This window comes from Euleptes europaea, chromosome 11 (genome assembly GCF_029931775.1).
Source record: "Euleptes europaea isolate rEulEur1 chromosome 11, rEulEur1.hap1, whole genome shotgun sequence".
Taxonomy (NCBI): domain Eukaryota; kingdom Metazoa; phylum Chordata; class Lepidosauria; order Squamata; family Sphaerodactylidae; genus Euleptes; species Euleptes europaea.
In genome coordinates, this window is record NC_079322.1 from 71,332,447 (window position 1) to 71,349,722 (window position 17,276).

Genomic DNA, 17,276 nt, shown 5'->3' on the forward strand with positions numbered 1-17,276 from the left:
CACCACTTCGAGGAATAGCTCTGGCTTAGTAGTAGAACACTATATGCTGCAGGCCCCAGGTTAAAGCCCTGACATATCTAGTTAAAAGGATCAATAAATAGGTGATGAGGGAGACAAGTGTACATCAAAGTAGACAACAGTGACTTTGATGAATTAATGGTGTAACTTAGTAATAAAGCAGCTTCCAGTGTTCAAGATACTTGATTTTCAATAAAATAAATGACTTCATTGATATGCACATTTCATAACATGTTCAAAATTCCAAGTCTGCGTTTATTTATACTATGGATCATTTTGTGAAAATATTGTGTATTTTAAAAAAATACACTGGTGTCTTTGAGGCAAGATGCTAATTTGCGTAAACTCTGGATTGTACAGTGCATTAATTCTCTAGTGTCTCCTTGAGAGGCTGAGCATCTTCTCAGTTAAAAAAATCTATAGACAGTATCATCTGTAAAAAGAACAGTTACATATTTAAGCACATTTGCTTTTTCAAACGTGGAAGCAAAGTAAGACAAACTTGATTGCAGAGTATGGAGTAACTCTTTAGCTGCAGCTTGCATACCTAGAAATTACCTCTGTTATCCAGGTTTCAAGATTGTGGGCACCATTAAAATAAACCTAAGTATGCATAAGCATTAATTCTCCCTTCAATCCCTTGTCACTGCTCCATGGAGGATAAATTATTGGAGGGGAGGGGAAATATCTGATTAGCCTCTATGGTAAGTATGGTATGGTAGATGCTCGATTTGAATAACCACATTAGAAACAGGCCATTCTTGAAAGCTTCTGTTGGGTTTAGAGATGCTCTTTCACATGTGGAAGGAGTTGTCCATTTCCAGAACTTGAGAGTTTCTATAGAACCTACTTATAGCAGTGTTTGTGTGAATTCTTGTGCAAGCTGATTTACAAGCTGAAGGGGTGCCCCAGTAGAAGGAGCACGTCATACTGACCCTCCATCTCAAATACAGACACCCCTCAATGTTAGAGAAGCAATTTACAAGCTATCACTCCACGTTTCACAGCTCCTGGATAGACCTGCCTCACTACTACTCCCTCTTCCTTGGATCCTCCACCTAGGTCTTCCTCCTCTTCCTCTGCTCAGAGTTCTGCTGCTCCTTCATCGCCCCTCCTTCATTGAGATCAGAGGGGAGCTGCTACCTCTAGGTCCAGTATGCCCCTGGAAGGTTCTCCCTGCCTCTGTCCATGAGAGGCTTCTTCTAACTCCTGGTCTCCTGAGCCTCTTTTATTGCTAGGATTATTTTGGCTCCACCCCTAGCTCTTTCCACATCCCCTTCTCTTACCCTCTCCCTAAAGGCTGTTGCCTCCATTCCTTCCCCTTGCCCCACTGGGCCAATCACCAATCGCCACTTGTACACTCTCACTTCATTCCTGAGTTTCAGGGCCGATTGGGCTTATGAGGCACCCAAAGAGGTTCCCCAGCCTCTGAAATAAAAATAAAATAAAAAATGGGGCATTTCCCCCCATTTCGAACAGCAAGGCTGTACCAGGAAAAACCTGGCGCAGCAATGCTGTTCCTGGAGGGGGCGTTCCCGACCTGGAGGGGCTATGGAAGCTGACTGATGCCAGCCCCGCTCCCCCTCGCTGCATGTCTCTTCCAGGATTTACATCCCGGAGAGACTGCGCCGCCAAGGGAGCAGCGTGCAGTTCCGTGGCACTCAGGCGCTGACGGAACTGTCCCCGCCACCAGTGTAAGTGCCTCTTATCACAAAATATGCACATGGGCTTTAATCTTTTTTTCGGCAATGTTTTTGGAAGCTTGCTTTATGATTAAAGCAGAAATATAATAACCTGGTGGTGATTCTATTTCAATTTGAAGTAGTACGCATACATAATTGTAATATTCAGAACTCACTGGTCTCATTAGGCCTGCTGACTTGGTTGATTATGTGTGTTCCCTTTTTAATTAATTGTAGCCAAGCAGTTCGGAGGAAACTGGTTTATTTTGGAGTGAATGCTTGCTAGTGCTAGAGGGTGTTTTTTTTTTATTTTTAAGAGACTGAACATTTTTCTTGGGACTGTGGTTTCATGGGCCTAAATCAAGAGCCAAAGCATCGGCCAACACAGCTGTTTTATTTCCTGCCTTTGAGAACTTTCTCAATAGATAATATCTAAGTTTCTACAAAGAAGATACTAATCCTCTGAATACAGACATTTTGTTATTGTCCAGTAGTAAACTGTTGCCATGTGCCCACTGGCCCTCCAGTGGCCAGTGGGAAAAAGAAAAAAAGAAGTCAGCAACAGTATAGCATCACTTCTGGGAAAATCATAGAGTTTTTTGGTGATTCCTAGAGAGGACTGGTGTTTGTTCCAGGTTTCCCCTGAAGCAACATCATGTCATGTCACGCTGTCACTGATGGCTGCTCCATCTCCTACTTGCTACTATTTCCTCGGTGGGGGTGTCTTTTCCCACCCCTGTGTGGATGCAGCCTTTGTTATAATCATACTTCATCTTTTATTCATGCCAGTAACCTTTTATTTTTTGACAGTGCTTGTTTTATATATTTATTTTGTCATCTTTCTAAAATAAACTGAAGTCTGACTGGAATCTTCTTGAAATGTGAATGCTAGGTTGAAAATTCTCCCGGTGTCCATTTGCTTGTTAAACTGAGTGCATGTATATCCTTGTTGCCTGCATGTGCTTTGCATTCTGAACTTTTATTTGCAGCCTTTAGTTTATTTTTATTTGATTTGGCTGAGTTTTATACATCTATTTTCTCACCTGACATATCTAGGGGGCTTGGAGTACCCATAATACAGTGAGCCCACCTTCCTGGTCCCCAGACATTTCAGAAGGTCGGGAAACTTTTAAATCCAGACTGCTATCTGGCAGTGCCATGTGGAGCATCAAAGTGGTAATTAATCTGTATTTATCTTCTTGTTATCTTTGGTTATCTCTGTGCTGAAAAGATATTGGTAAAATCTCTCCTGAAGCCCAACTTCATTAACATGTTACGTTTTCAGTTTGTTTTTTAAACATCTGGAGTATTCACATTCAATTTTTTTAATACATATCCTCTCTTCAAACACATAGGAAGATATGCTTTTGCCAACATCATAAATACACAAAACAACACATCTGGCGAGTTGCTAATTCAACTGTGTGTTGTCCTTGACCTCCCTTTTGGCCCTAAAGAGCTATGAGGTATCTTTAAAAGTCCTAAAAAGTGATCGGAGTAAAAACTTTTAAAAGCTTAGCTACTTGTGAAACAGAGATTCTTTAGCCCTTAGGGTGCAAACTCACTGAACACCTCCTCTGCATCTTGTACACTGTGACTGGGGCATGTGCTATAGCCTCAAATCACCATTGTCTTCTGGATGGGGCCTGAAGGTGTAGGTGGAGCTCTGAGAATAAGATACCACAAAACTCAACAGACCATCACGGGTTCTGGAGTTTACAATAATTCTGTTGTCCCTTCTGAGAGTTGGACACACACAAAAACAGCAAAACATCCACTCCTGTATGAAGATACCCATTATAACTACTTTTAACATATACTTAAGCCTATGTCATTTACAGACATTAGAAAAGTAAATCAAATTTATAGCACTGAAAAAAAGAGTCTGATATTGGAGTTCTGTATGTAGTTTCTTTTTATGTTTGAGTTGATTTTAGATTCCACATAATTGTACTATTACATGCTAATACGTTACTAATTTGCTAGCTTATATTGTCTGAAAGAATAGTGCATATTAATGTTATTAGCGAAAGTTAGTGCATGCTTCTTGTCAGTAGAACTTACTGGCTGTGTGCTGCCGCTTTTTATTGGTTATCTTGTTTTAAAAGATAGCTGTGTTGATGTATTTTATTTGATTTACTTATCTCACGTTCTTTTGTACAGTGCTCCTGGCATGTGTGGAAAGTAGTCTAACATGTTTTTTTAAAACACATGACATGCAGAGTGCTCATTCTGATGCTACTTACTGTTATCAAGCATAATATATGTGACAATACCAGACATCTGTCACAGTAATTTGTTATTATTTAAGTAGTAGTTATTTACTTCTAGCCATTCCAAAATCTGTAAAAGTAGAAGGATTTTTTTTGCATGACTAAGTTGAATCTGATAATCAATAGTTTCCTTTTAAGCATTTCTCCGTTTTTCCTTTTTCTATATGAAACTTGAATGGTGTCACTAATTGTGTATATATATTTTTTGTTTTATGAAAACATGCAACTTTATTGTCAATATGTTATAATTTTAGAGGATAATGTTAATGATAAGGTCAAACTGGTACCTAGAATTGCCAGCTCTGGGTTGGGAAATACTGGAAATTTTGGGGGTGGAACTTGAAGAGAGCTGGGTTTGCGGAGGGGAGGGACTTCAGTGGAGTATAATGACATAGAGTCCACCTTCCAAAGTGGTCATTTTCTCCAGGTGAGCGGATCTCTGTCACCTGGAGATCAGTTGTAATCCCAGGAGATCTCCAGGTCCCACCTGGAGATTGGCAACCCTACTGATACCTTTATATATGTCAAAAGTACATGTAGCTAAGGTGAGTGGTGGTGATGTTCTGTTGTAGGGTTTATGGCAATGCTGCTGCCCTAGCACTTGGAACTGGGTCTTTCCTTTCATAGCAGGTTGTTGAGGAATGAGATACACTATCTTGTGTCTTTTTTATTGTGATTTGAGAATAGGGGTGTGTGTGTGATGAACAGAACCTGAACAAAGAAATTTTGTTTTGAAATTATTGTGAGTGGAAAGCAAGTAATTCTTTTCTTGGGTCATCCGTTTTATTTAAACCAGACAGTGGGATGTGGGATAGATATAATTTTTATTAAATGGGTTGAAATCTACCCTAAGCCCATAGCACAGGGCAAGGTATAAATGGAACTAATAAAGAAGGACAGTCGACAGATTCACCCAGGCTGCAGCCCTCATAGCTCCCTGACAAAGAAGATCTACCCTCTTTTGTAAGCCTGCTGTAGTAAATGGTTTGGAGATTTAAGCTGTTTCTAATCATCCCACTTGGCCTATTTCATAAGAATCAATCACCTATTGGTCATGGACTGTAATAATAAAGAACTGAACATAAGAATCAGTTCTTGTTTCTTAAAGAGTCCTCTGAAGATGTTGTGTGGTGTTTTGTTTTTTAGTACTTCTAATTATCTGACTTTGCATTAAATAGGGTCGAGGATCAGGGTTCCCTGGAAAGCGGAGACCACGTGGTGCAGGCCTTTCTGGGAGAGGTGGAAGAGGAAGGTCAAAATTGAAGAATGGAATTGGGTCTGTTCTTACTCCAGGGGTAAGAATCCATGACATACATGTAATGTGTCATTTAAATTGGCTTGATCAAGCAAAGTTGGTAATAAGAAGAGTTTTAAGAGCTTGCTTATATGAATCGAACCCAGCATTATATACTCTGACTAGCCCAGGCTTTCTAGAATGTGATTTGAGCAGTCCCTCTCAGCTCTACTTTGATGCTTGTAACTGGCTGTATTGATGATGGAACTCTATACATACACAAAATATTTTGCTGGCCCAAAATCCTCTAATCTCTCTTCAGAGATCACTAGTAAGAAGGGGAGATTGATTAAAATCACTGTTTAAATTGTGAGTTAAATTAATAAGAAAGGAGATGTTGTTTTCCTTCTGTTAAAGCAAACTTATAACCAGTTTATACACTCGTATTTAAAATATATTTACTTCATTTATACTGCACTGTTCTCCCTAATCAGGACCCAATGTGGTTTACAGTGTTATCTTCTCAATTTTGTCCTCACAACAACCTACTGTGAGGTAGGTTAGGCTGAGTGTGCGTGACTAGCCCAATAATTCCGAATAGTTCCTAGCATGGAGTCTGCCCCCTTCGTCGCTGCTGCCCACCAGGTCAACACTCACACTGAGCCCTCCACTACAACCCCAAGAGCCCTCCCCAAATCCCAATCCCAGCCATCCAAGCCCCCACTAGCACATATCCAAAGTTAGGATTCCCTGTCCCAACATGCATCACCCACCTAACATTCCCTTTTCTGTTTAAACTTGCCAGAGTTCATATTCCCAATTTATCGTTTTCTATACAGCAGAGCATTGGCAGCTAGCAGGGTTCCCATTGTTGAACTTACATGTAATGCTTCAAAGCCATTTGCAATAAACCTAGAAGAAATTGCTCCTTGCCTGGGATCAGAAGTTATCTGCTTCTCATCAAGCTTAATGTGTAGCATTATGTAGCCCATAAGTAATATGCTTTGTTGTTTTCTAATACGTGTCTGTAGGTTTCTAAAATAATCCTAGATATTGTTTAACATAAGTAACAAGCAGCTTTAAAGACTGGTTACAACTTATTTAAAAGTTCATATGTGGTAAAGTTTTTTTGTTTTTTTGTGTGTAGGTCATGGATATGGATACTTTTTCTAGCAAAGATGAGGAAGAAAATTCCATGCACAATACCGTTGTACTATTTTCCAGCAGTGACAAGTTTACTTTGCAGCAGGTTGCAATGTCTATTAATCTTTATTTTTTCCTAGCCTGTTGATGTTTGCTTTAGTAAACTGGGAGGTTAATGGTGATGTGCTATTCAAGGGCTGCCCTTGTAGAGACAGCATGAGAGTGCAGTGTGTGACTCCTAACCTCCTGCTGGGGTTGAGTCACTGAGCACTCTTTGCATTGCACCAGCAGTTTCAGGACATAAGTCAACGTATTCATGGCTACTTTCAGAGTCTTACTGAGCCAGGGCTCAACATTAAAGAACAAGGGTTTGCGTTTCACAGAGCTTTTAATCTCCTACCATTTGCACGGTAAGAGCCCCATGACGCAGAGTGGTAAGCTGCAGTACTGCAGTCAAAGCGCTGATCATGACCTGAGTTCGTGACAGAAGTCGATTTCAGGTAGCCAGCTTCAAGGCTGACGCAGCCTTTCATCCTTCCGAGGTCGGTAAAATGAGTACCCAGCTTGCTGGAGGTAAAGGGTAGACAACTGGGAAAGGCAATGGCAAGCCACCCCATAAACAAAGTCTGCGTAGTAAACATCGTGATGTCACATCACCCCAGGGGTCAGTAATGACCCGGTGCTTGCACAGGGGACTACCTTTACCTTTTTACCTTTTGCATGATTGGAGTGGGAGGGGATAAACAGTATGTTCCTGTCTTTTGCTGAACCAGCTGTAGTGATTCTCCCTGCCTTGCCACACAGCACTGGTGGGCAATGAAACCACCGTGTGGCAAGACAGACACTCCCATCTAATGGGCTGGCTGCAGACCAATATTTACTGCATCAAGAACCATTACTTAAATGAAATGCATATCAAATTGAGCATCAGAGTATCCATACAGCTTTGCTTTTAATGGCATACACATCTGGATGTGCATCTGCATAGTCATCCATAGAAGGTAGATAGGGTGCATCTAGTGCACTTTGGTGCAGCCAATAAACTTACCATGCCATCCTAAACAGAGTAGCACCCATCTAAGCCCATAGGCTTCCAAATGGACTTGAGGGAGTACAACTGCTTAGGATGGTGCTTTTAATAGCTGAATTGGTTTTTACTGGAAAGTTGTGAATGTCTTATTGTTGCATACACTTGCAATTGTTTTAAGAGTTCTAGAGTACTTCCTTTGTAAAAAGCTCCAGGTGGTTTAATAAGTATTTTACCGAAGCACTAGAAGCCTCATACAGTGTTCCAGTTTTGATAGAAAAGAAAGATGTGCTGAATTGCACTTCAAAAATGACTGGAAGTCTGCATATTCAAGCACACTTCTTAGAGCAACCTCAGAATCTTTGTATCTTTAGTACTGGTAATTAAACTGGAGGAAAAAAAACCCTTTTTTAATGTTTTAGGATATGTGTGTCGTTTGTGGGAGTTTCGGCCAAGGTGCAGAAGGCCGATTGCTTGCCTGCTCCCAGTGTGGTCAGTGTTACCACCCCTACTGTGTCAGTATTAAGGTGAGTTCTCTGAAACTTGAGCATGCCGTGTGGATTCTGGTTTTGACATTATTAGTAGTGTTGTAAGCATGTCTAATAGTCTTCAGTAAGGGTAACCCATTATTTGTATGCAGCTCGCAGAACGCTTTAATTAAATGACATTTCATAGTTGCAAGTGAAGTTAACCTTTCTGTAATTTTGCAGCCATAAATAGAAATTATTATCCAGCAGTTCGTTAAACGAAAGTATTAAAATATAAGCTTAAAACCTTATAGCAGGATTTTTTTTCTTGGAAAAAAATAAACTGCATCTGCATTTATGAAGGCAATAAGGTTCAATTAATTCAGTTTGTCTGCTGGCTGTCAGAATTGACAGCAAGTGGAGTAGTTAATTAATGTTTTACATTCGTTAGGCTAGGAGAGAATGTGTGAAAATTAAATTTGGGTATTATAAGATGACTTATGCACAGATAATAAGCTATTTGCTGCCACATATAAACTATAAAGTGCTTTTTTCATTTTGTAAGTGCTGTTATTTAAAATGTGGGTTTTAATTTCATGTGCCACATCACTTAAGCTAAAGTCTAGATAAGCTTTATGAAATGGTTATGCATTTGCAGAATAATGTTGTTTTGACAGCACTTTTTTCAGTACAGAGTACTTTGTTTCAAGCTATCATATAGAATAGGATACAGAATCAGATAATATGGATTATTTTGCCCACACACACACGTTGATCATCTTCTGTACAAACAGTGATAATGATTCAAGAGATATAGATGGGGTGATGTCTTTTCGGGAGTGTTCACAATGGTGAAGAGACTATTTTAATTCCATGGTTATTTTAAATATACTGTGGGTTAATTATTCCACAACAGAGGACTTGGTATAAGTATGCTTTGAAGGAGTGTGTGGAAAACTTTCATATTTAAACCATACTTCATATCCTGATTAGGAAGGAATTGCTTTCAAAGTATTGCTTTCAAAGACATCACCATTTATTTCCTGAGTCTTGCACCAGAGTGTTGTTTGGTGGATTGCACCCATGAATGAAATGCTGATTCACACATTACACTCTCAATGAGTGATCATGTGGAAACCATTCCTGCTCTGTTTGTTTAGAATTCACAGCTAAATCCTTGCTTAGAATCCCAGTTTTTGAGGAAGCAACAAAGTCCAGTTTATCCAGCCAATCTTGTTTTTGATTGGAAGCTTCCAAAACCAGGGGGCCTTAATTGTTCTCTGTGCAAAAGAATTGGAGGCAGTTAAACTACATGTCTCTCTATCACGAACAGGCATCTGTTTGTTTATAAGATTCTGAATGTACCCAAAGCCACAGGATATAGCAATGGCCAGTAGTTCAAGTGGCTTTAAAAATGCATGGAGAATAGGGCCATCCATGGCTCTTAGCCATGGTGGTGAAAGCATTTCAACCTCCATGTTGAAAGGCTGTATATTTTGAGTTGGCTGGGGGTTGAGAACACAATCAGCTTTTGATCTCTGTGTCCTGCCTTCTAGGGATGTCTGGCTATAGGAGAAAACAAGCTGCTGGACTAGATAAGACCTTTCCCCACTTTATTTTGAATAGTATATAGGTAATCTGCTTTTTTATTTAAAGGGCGGAATGTATATTGCCAATAGCCATATTCTGGAAAAATTAGGGAAGTAAAGCTCTGCTCTGTTATAGTTCTATCTAAATATTGTAGTAAAAAAATCCAAAATGCTCTATATTCAAATGTTGAGGGAATCTTAAGTGATTTCCCAAATTATTATTATTTATTAGACTTCTATCCTGCCTTTCCCAACCAAGGTTGGGCTCAAAGTGGCTATAAATGTTGTTTATAAATGTTGTTTTACAACCGCAGTAAATTTAAATCTGGATTTTCAGTATTTCAGCATTTGAGAATGAGCATCTCTTAAATCTGGGCAGACGGTTTTTCTGAAAACAGATGTTTTTACCAAATTCTTGGGTAGCACACGGTATATATACCTGCAAGTGGATTTTTAATTTTTCAGTAGTTTGGAGTGCCTCTTACCCAGGGCAGTGGGGAGAGAGCTGCAGATATCAGCTCACACACCAATATTAGCTCAAAAAGATGAAAGTAAATTGATAGTAATTAAACCCTATAAAACAACTGGTATTTCTGTCGGGCTTTTTGAGAGTGATTTGCAGACTGACTTGAACACACAAAGCTGCCTTATACTGAATCAGACCCTTAGTCCATCAAAGTCAGTATTGTCTACTCAGACTGGCAGCAGCTCTCCAGGGTCTCAGGCAGAGGTCTTTCACATCACCTACTTGCCTAGTCCCTTTAACTGGAGATGCCGGGGATTGAACCTGGGATCTTCTGCATGCCAAGCAGATGCTCTACAAACTGAGCCATGGCCTCTCACACTTCCTCTGTGTAGATTACAAAAGTGGTGCTCCACAAAGGATGGAGGTGCCTTGAGTGCACTGTGTGCGAAGCCTGCGGGAAGGCTACCGACCCGGGACGGCTGCTCCTTTGCGATGACTGTGATATCAGCTACCACACGTACTGCCTAGATCCTCCACTGCAGACAGTTCCCAAAGGAGGGTGGAAATGCAAATGGTATGTATGGCTTCATTCTTTATCATGTTCACTGTTAATTTTTTTAAAAAATCTGCCAGTTGTTGGGATCTGTATTTCAGTTAATGTAGTGTTGGGTGAAGCTAAAATGACTAAACTGAGGCTGTCGTACTTTGGTCACATTATGAGAAGACAAGAGTCACTGGAAAAGACAATCATACTAGGAAAAGTTGAGGGCAGCAGGAAAAGAGGAAGACCCAACAAGAGATGGATTGACTCAATAAAGGAAGCCACAGCCCTCAATTTGCAAGATCTGAGCAAGGCTGTCAAAGATAGGACGTTTTGGAGGACTTTGATTCATAGAGTTGCCATGAGTCGGAAGCGACTTGACAACACACACACAGTGTTGGATGTGGGATTATCTAAGGTGTGTTTGTGTGTGTGTATAATTTCAGCCTTAAACAATTGAGGCGGAAATTATGAGGTTATTCCAGGACTTTGTACATGCTGCCTATAGTGAAAAAAGTGCTTTAAGAGAATGAAGCAAATATATTTTGTGGGTTTAGTTTGAGAAAGCTGCTCCTGTTCTGTGTTTTGTAGGTGTGTTTGGTGCAGACACTGCGGAGCGACTTCTCCCGGCCTAAGATGTGAATGGCAGAATAATTACACACAGTGTGCTCCCTGTGCAAGTTTATCTACCTGTCCAGTCTGCTGCTGCAATTACAGAGAAGAAGAGCTTATTCTGCAGTGCAGGCAGTGTGACAGGTCAGGGTTTCTAATGCACTGTGAATTTTTCCCCCCCATACCACAGTCATTCTTTCGTAATATGATGTCGGATGAGATCTGGTTTAATTACAAGTTTGGTTGCTAGAATTTACTTGCTCTCTTCTTTAACAGAGCTGTGTATGTGTGTGTGTGTGTGTGTAAACAGTGGTGTTTTCTGACCCAAAGAATTGCTTTGAAGGACAAATCCACAGCTCGTTTCACAGATGAAACAGTGAAGAAAACCACTACCCCCTTCACACATCCACCAGATGCAAAGCTTCTGAAGAACAGATGCCTTACAAACCCATAAAGCATGCACACCAGATGATTGTGTGTCTTTTGATTTCAGTGTCCCACCTCCTGAGTTTTTAGAGTTCAGCTCATTATCACTTGCTTCCTCACAGGATCCCCCCCACAACTGCATGACTTGTCTAGATCCTGCTTCCTCCCCCCCTTTAATATGGAGAAAATAAAAACCTCATGTTCTGTGGTTTAAGGGGGAAACTGCAGGGTGGGTGCAGGAAAATCATCCATCTGGAGGTAAAGCTCTGCTTTCAAACGACCTTGTGCCATTCCCCCCTTTAAAGCTTTTAAAGGGCTTTTTTTCCTAACTCAGCTGTGCTGTGCTGGAGTTACAGTGAGAAAAGGGGGAGGAGTTTGAGGTGGGGTAGTGACAGCAGAGAGAGGAGTGGGAATGGATGTGTGCAGATACTGTTCTCAGCACCACCTCCTGTTAAAATATAATACTCAAAGTTCTACATATGCAGCAGCTATCAGGTAAAGACTTATAGCTGCAACTCAAACAATACCTTCTAACTTGAACAAACAGATAGCTGGTGGATGCAGTATTTCTAGTTGCACCTGTGAAAATGCTAATATCATTCCTTCCTGATAGTTTACACGCTTCCTGATAGTATTACTTTCATGACTGGAATCTCAGAAATGGCTGGATGGTCTTCTTGATGTAAAATTGTGTGTCTTTCAGCTGATCTTCCCCCCTCCCCTTCAATTTAACTTCCAGATGGATGCATGCAGTCTGTCAAAACTTCAGCACAGAAGAGGAAGTAGAAAGCACAGCTGACAGTGGTTTTGATTGTTCCATGTGTAGACCATATATACCACCAGTAAATGGTAAGAAATTTCTCATTGGAATATTTATCAAATTGCAGTTTTTCAACACATTTTAATCTCTTTGTGAGTTGTGGATAATGAATTAATCTCCAAGGTGCTTCTTTAGGGACAATTTTATTTGGTCTTTTATGTGTATTTATTAAACATTTATAGCCTCACATTTCCTTGATGAGAGGCTGCAATTCTGTATGCCCTTCCCTAGAAATAAACTTCATTAATCACAATGGGAGTTAGTTCTGAGTAAATATACATAGGACTGTAATTTCCAATATTTTCTGTGAGATTTTGATAATCCTAACTTTTTTTGGATTGGGTCTAGTGCTTTCAGAAATATTCTTTCTTTTGTAATTTTATTAGCAAGCAATCATTATTTTTCAATTATATACTGAGCCTTCTATTGTATTCCTGGTACAAATATACAAAAAGTGAGAGAATGTATGTCAACTAAAAATGAGGTCAGTCTCAAGGTTAAAATGTTTTGTAAAAACATCCATACAGATCTGGCATGTCTGATGGTAAGTCCTAGGAGAAGGAAGGGAGAGTTTTATATAACAATAGCAATGGTATTGGTATCAAAAGTAGACGTTATGGAGAGTATTATTTTTTAAAGGTAACAATGTGATCATTTAGTTATCAGGTAATTTACTTTTTTTTTCCAGTGCCTTCCTCTGAATGCTGTGAATCATCAATTGCAGCCCAAATTATAGCAAAGGCAAAAGAACTTGGTACATTTTTCTTGATTGCTTTCTTCTAGCAGGTTTCTGGTGATATTTCACTTTGGAGCCTATTTTTTCTTTAATTGCATTATCAGTATATCTCATGAACGTTACATTTATTTTTGCCATCTTGCCTTTTTTGTTAATTGCTTTATTTTAAAATTAGATTTTTATCTTTAAAGCACCTGTGAGTTGGCTTAATTATAAATGTGCAAGTGCTCTTTTATAATGGGCGGGACTCTTTTCTTACTTTAAGTAAGTCTTTAAGTGAACCACAAACAGTTTATAGCATAAGCTATTTCTGCCGTTGGACTCCATTTGAGTAGACATTCTGCAGGAACGAAGCAGTGACATTACTGGAGAACCATGAACAGATAGCTGCAATAGGCACTCAGGATATGGTTGCCAAGTGCCAGGTGGTGGTGGACAAACCCCCGCCAATCCACCTGGCTGCCCGCCAACCAGCCGGGGGTTGGTGGGCAACGCTTGCACACGCACCTGCCCCTGGCGCCACGTCAATTCTGGTTTACACCCGGAAGTGCCACTTCGCAAGAAGCCAGTTTGAGTGGTAAAGGCCCCTTGCGATATGGCACTTCTGGGTGTAAACCGGAAGGGTTGCAGTGGCGCGCGCCATCTCACCTCCACCCCAAAACTCTCCTGCCGTAGGGGGGACCTGGTAAGCCTAACTCAGGAAGACCACAAGGAAACAATGTAGTTTTTGGTCAGACATCAGGAAGTCATGGCTTTTCCTTATTCTAAGCAATGCCAATGTAGGTCTACTGCTGTATTAGTTATGCTGGATGTTTTTCTTGCTGTAGTGTTAAAATAGGTTATATGGTACGTCATTCCTTTAAAAATGGGGTTGAAGAGCAATAAATAAATAAAGTACTACCCAATGTTTGTAACCAGCGTTCATTAAAGACCTTTTTTATTCCCGTTATGGTTCATGCTGATTTCATAGACTCCCCGAAGACATACACTCAGGATGGAGTCTGTTTGACGGAAATGGGAATGTCTCAGTTACAGAGCCTCAGTGCTGTTGTACCAAGAAGAAAACGGACAAAACCAAAGCTCAAGTTGAAAATTATAAATCAGAATAGTGTGGCTGTACTCCAGACACTGCCTGATATACAATCAGAACACTCAAGGGATGGCGAGATAGATGACAGTAGAGGTAACTGTTGCTTTGTGCTTTGTTTTGTTGCTAACAATAGCAGAGGTTTGCAGAGGTATCAAAGCTCTTGGAATGTTAAGAAATAAGAGTTAAAAGGATATCTTAAGTAGTTTGGGGGGCAGCAGGGGCCGCAGCTGAGTGGGAAGCACATCTGCTTTCCATGCAAAAGGTTCCAGGTTCAGTCCCTGGCATCACCAGTAAAAAGGGTTCAGTCATAAGGCAATGTGAAAGATCTATACCTATGTCCCTCTACCTGAAAACCTCTGTCAGCCAGAGCAGACAATAATGACCTTAATAGACCAATGGTCAGTATAAGGCAGTTTCATATATTCAAATATAGCTCAGACTTTTTGAAATGAAACTGTCTATAGAAGAGGCTTCCAGCTCAGCAATGTATGTAGTCCTCTTATACATTCCCAGGAGCCACAAGAAGGCAGTGAAAATAGGATTTTGTCACTATTTGACTGCATGATCAAACAATGAATGATATAGGTGAAAACATGGAATCACCATACTTCATGACCCTTCTCTCAAAAACAATAGTTTAGGGAATGGTTAGTGTGATGAGCCTGCATCTCCTTCAAACTAGAAGCAGAACCTTATTAAGAAAACAAACTACTCTTAAGATAAAATAACTTTATGTATAAAGATGTGGGTCACTAGTGAATTTATTGATCTGGCTAAAATGTTTGATAGTTGAAACAAAATGTCACTTAATGTCCTCTGTATTTAAAATTTCCTTTCACTTTGATACTGATATCTGAATTGATTGGAAAGTGGTAAGACTTTCAAGTTCCTTAAAAAGTATGTGTGACAATGTATGTGTGTATATATACTAAAATACATACTAAAATATAAACAAGTACGCAGACAGCTTCTGACTAATTGTACTTTTTTCTTTAGAAGGAGACCTCATGGACTGTGAAGGAAAATCAGACACTAGCCCTGAACGGGAAGCTGCAGAGGATGATCCTAAGGGGGTAGAAGGAACAGAAGGGATCAAGAAGAGAAAAAGAAAACCATACAGACCAGGTAGAGTATAAACCTTGGCTATGCACATGCATTAGGTTTATATTTATTGACTGTGTGTAATTTTTTTTATTTTAAAATGATGAAGGCTAAGTAATATACTCCTGAGAAATGCCTTGTTTGTTCATTCTTGTGTGCTGTGGTTTCTCCTGATCAGGTTATGACTGAATTTATAGTCCAATTATAAAGATGTACATTCCAGAATTTCCAAACAGCAGGAATCCTGCCCTCTTTATGTTGTTAAAGACTAGATTATGGCCCACCTTTCTAATTTGTTGCAGATGGATGCTACTACTATTGAAGAGTGTGTTAAGAAAGTGCATTTCCCAAGAGCAATCTCTTGAAGATATTTCAGCACACTGTTCATTTTCATTAAAGCAAATACCTTTACCCCAGCATGAGCGTTCTTTGCTGCTACCAGAGCATCTATAAATTTTCATCAAGAACTACTATTTTAGGTGTCAAATATCCCTGGTAAATCCAGGTAGCCCCCATCCAGTAAGGATGTTTATGGTTGCCACATCTTGGAGCCAAGAGATTTAACAGCACAGCTGGAGCTCAAAAGATTTAGTGTTTTCTTATCACTGGGTATCCTCTACAGATATGGAGGGAATAGCTGGATAGAAACATACTGGTAGTCTCTTCTGAACATGTTTGGTAAGTCACCCTCCAGGATCTCTCTGACCTTTAGAATACGCCTAAAATGGACGCTCCTGTGGCTATCCTTTGTTCTTCCTCAACACTTCAAATAGTGATGAATCAACCCTCTGAGGGAACTTTGACACCTTATTGGCAGTCTCTGGTTTTGCCTGAGGCTAATCAGCTAGAAAAAATTATGAAGTGTAAGGATGTGTCACTGGCCACCAAGATTAAGTTAATTCATGCCATCGTATTCCCTATTACTTTGTATGGGTGTGAAAGCTGGATATTGAAGAAAGCTGATAGGAAGAAAGTAGATTCCTTTGAAATGTGGTGTTGGAGAAGAGTGTTACGGGTTCCGTGGACTGCCAAAAAAACAAATCAGTGGGTTATAGATCAAATCAACCCTGAACTGGCTCTAGAAACTAAAATGACTAAACTGAGGCTGTCGTATTTTGGTCACGTCATGAGAAGACAAGAGTCACTGGAAAATACAATCATGCTAGGAAAAGTTGAGGGCAGCAGGAAAAGTGGAAGACCCAACAAGAGATGGATTGACTCAATAAAGGAAGCCACAGCCCTCAATTCGCAAGATCTGAGGAAGGCTGTCAAAGATAGGACGTTTTGGAGGACATTGATTCATAGGGTCGCTGTGAGTCGGAAGCGACTTGACAGCACTTAACACACACACACACACACACACACACACAATCAGCTATCCAGCCTGATCATCTTTATTTTACTGTGGGAACATGCCACAAGGTCAATCACAGCTCCTGGATGTATGTTTACACAATTTACATGTGATTGGGGGGGATGTAGCCACTTCCTATTACAGAGTAGACTCCGGTGCTCACAAAGTGTGTAGTGATATATGCTATCATATTGGAGGTGGACCTTAATTTTGTGTGCATGAGAGAGAATGTATATCTACAAAACGTCTTAAATCCCAGTGTGTTTTTCTTATTTCAAATACCTTTAAGCTGTGTTTGATTTTACAGGCATTGGTGGATTTATGGTGCGCCAGAGAAGTCGTACAGGACAAGGAAAAACAAAGCGGTCTCTCTCCAGGAAAGATTCCTGTGGCTCCATATCTGAACAGATGCCCAACAGAGATGAAAGTGGGTACTAATTTAAGCATCTTGACCTTAATATAATGCAACAGCCCATTGCACATTTTTATGCCGTAATCATGACACATAAGCCAATTTAGGAGCATTATACTATTAAGGTTTATTACACTGTAGCTTTACTGAATGAATTGCTGTTTTCTAATATCTGTATTTTCAGTTGTTCCTAAAGAGTCATAATAATCCATAATCCATAAGCATCATTAAAAACTGTCACACCTGCAAGGTCATATAACTGGATTTTGAATGTACGTAAAGCTT

General features: G+C 40.0%; 1 protein-coding gene across 1 annotated transcript in view; it reads left to right on the forward strand.

Annotated features, from left to right (window-relative positions):
- Positions 1-17,276, forward strand: part of KMT2C (lysine methyltransferase 2C) — a 183,371-nt gene that overhangs the window by 113,515 nt on the left and 52,580 nt on the right. The window contains exons 14-24 of the mRNA XM_056857992.1: positions 2,757-2,876; positions 5,152-5,268; positions 6,355-6,456; positions 7,800-7,904; positions 10,292-10,473; positions 11,032-11,196; positions 12,218-12,327; positions 12,987-13,052; positions 14,005-14,217; positions 15,121-15,249; positions 16,887-17,006. Coding sequence (XP_056713970.1) covers positions 2,757-2,876; positions 5,152-5,268; positions 6,355-6,456; positions 7,800-7,904; positions 10,292-10,473; positions 11,032-11,196; positions 12,218-12,327; positions 12,987-13,052; positions 14,005-14,217; positions 15,121-15,249; positions 16,887-17,006 — 1,429 coding nt within the window. The remainder of the gene's footprint in view (positions 1-2,756; positions 2,877-5,151; positions 5,269-6,354; positions 6,457-7,799; positions 7,905-10,291; positions 10,474-11,031; positions 11,197-12,217; positions 12,328-12,986; positions 13,053-14,004; positions 14,218-15,120; positions 15,250-16,886; positions 17,007-17,276) is intronic.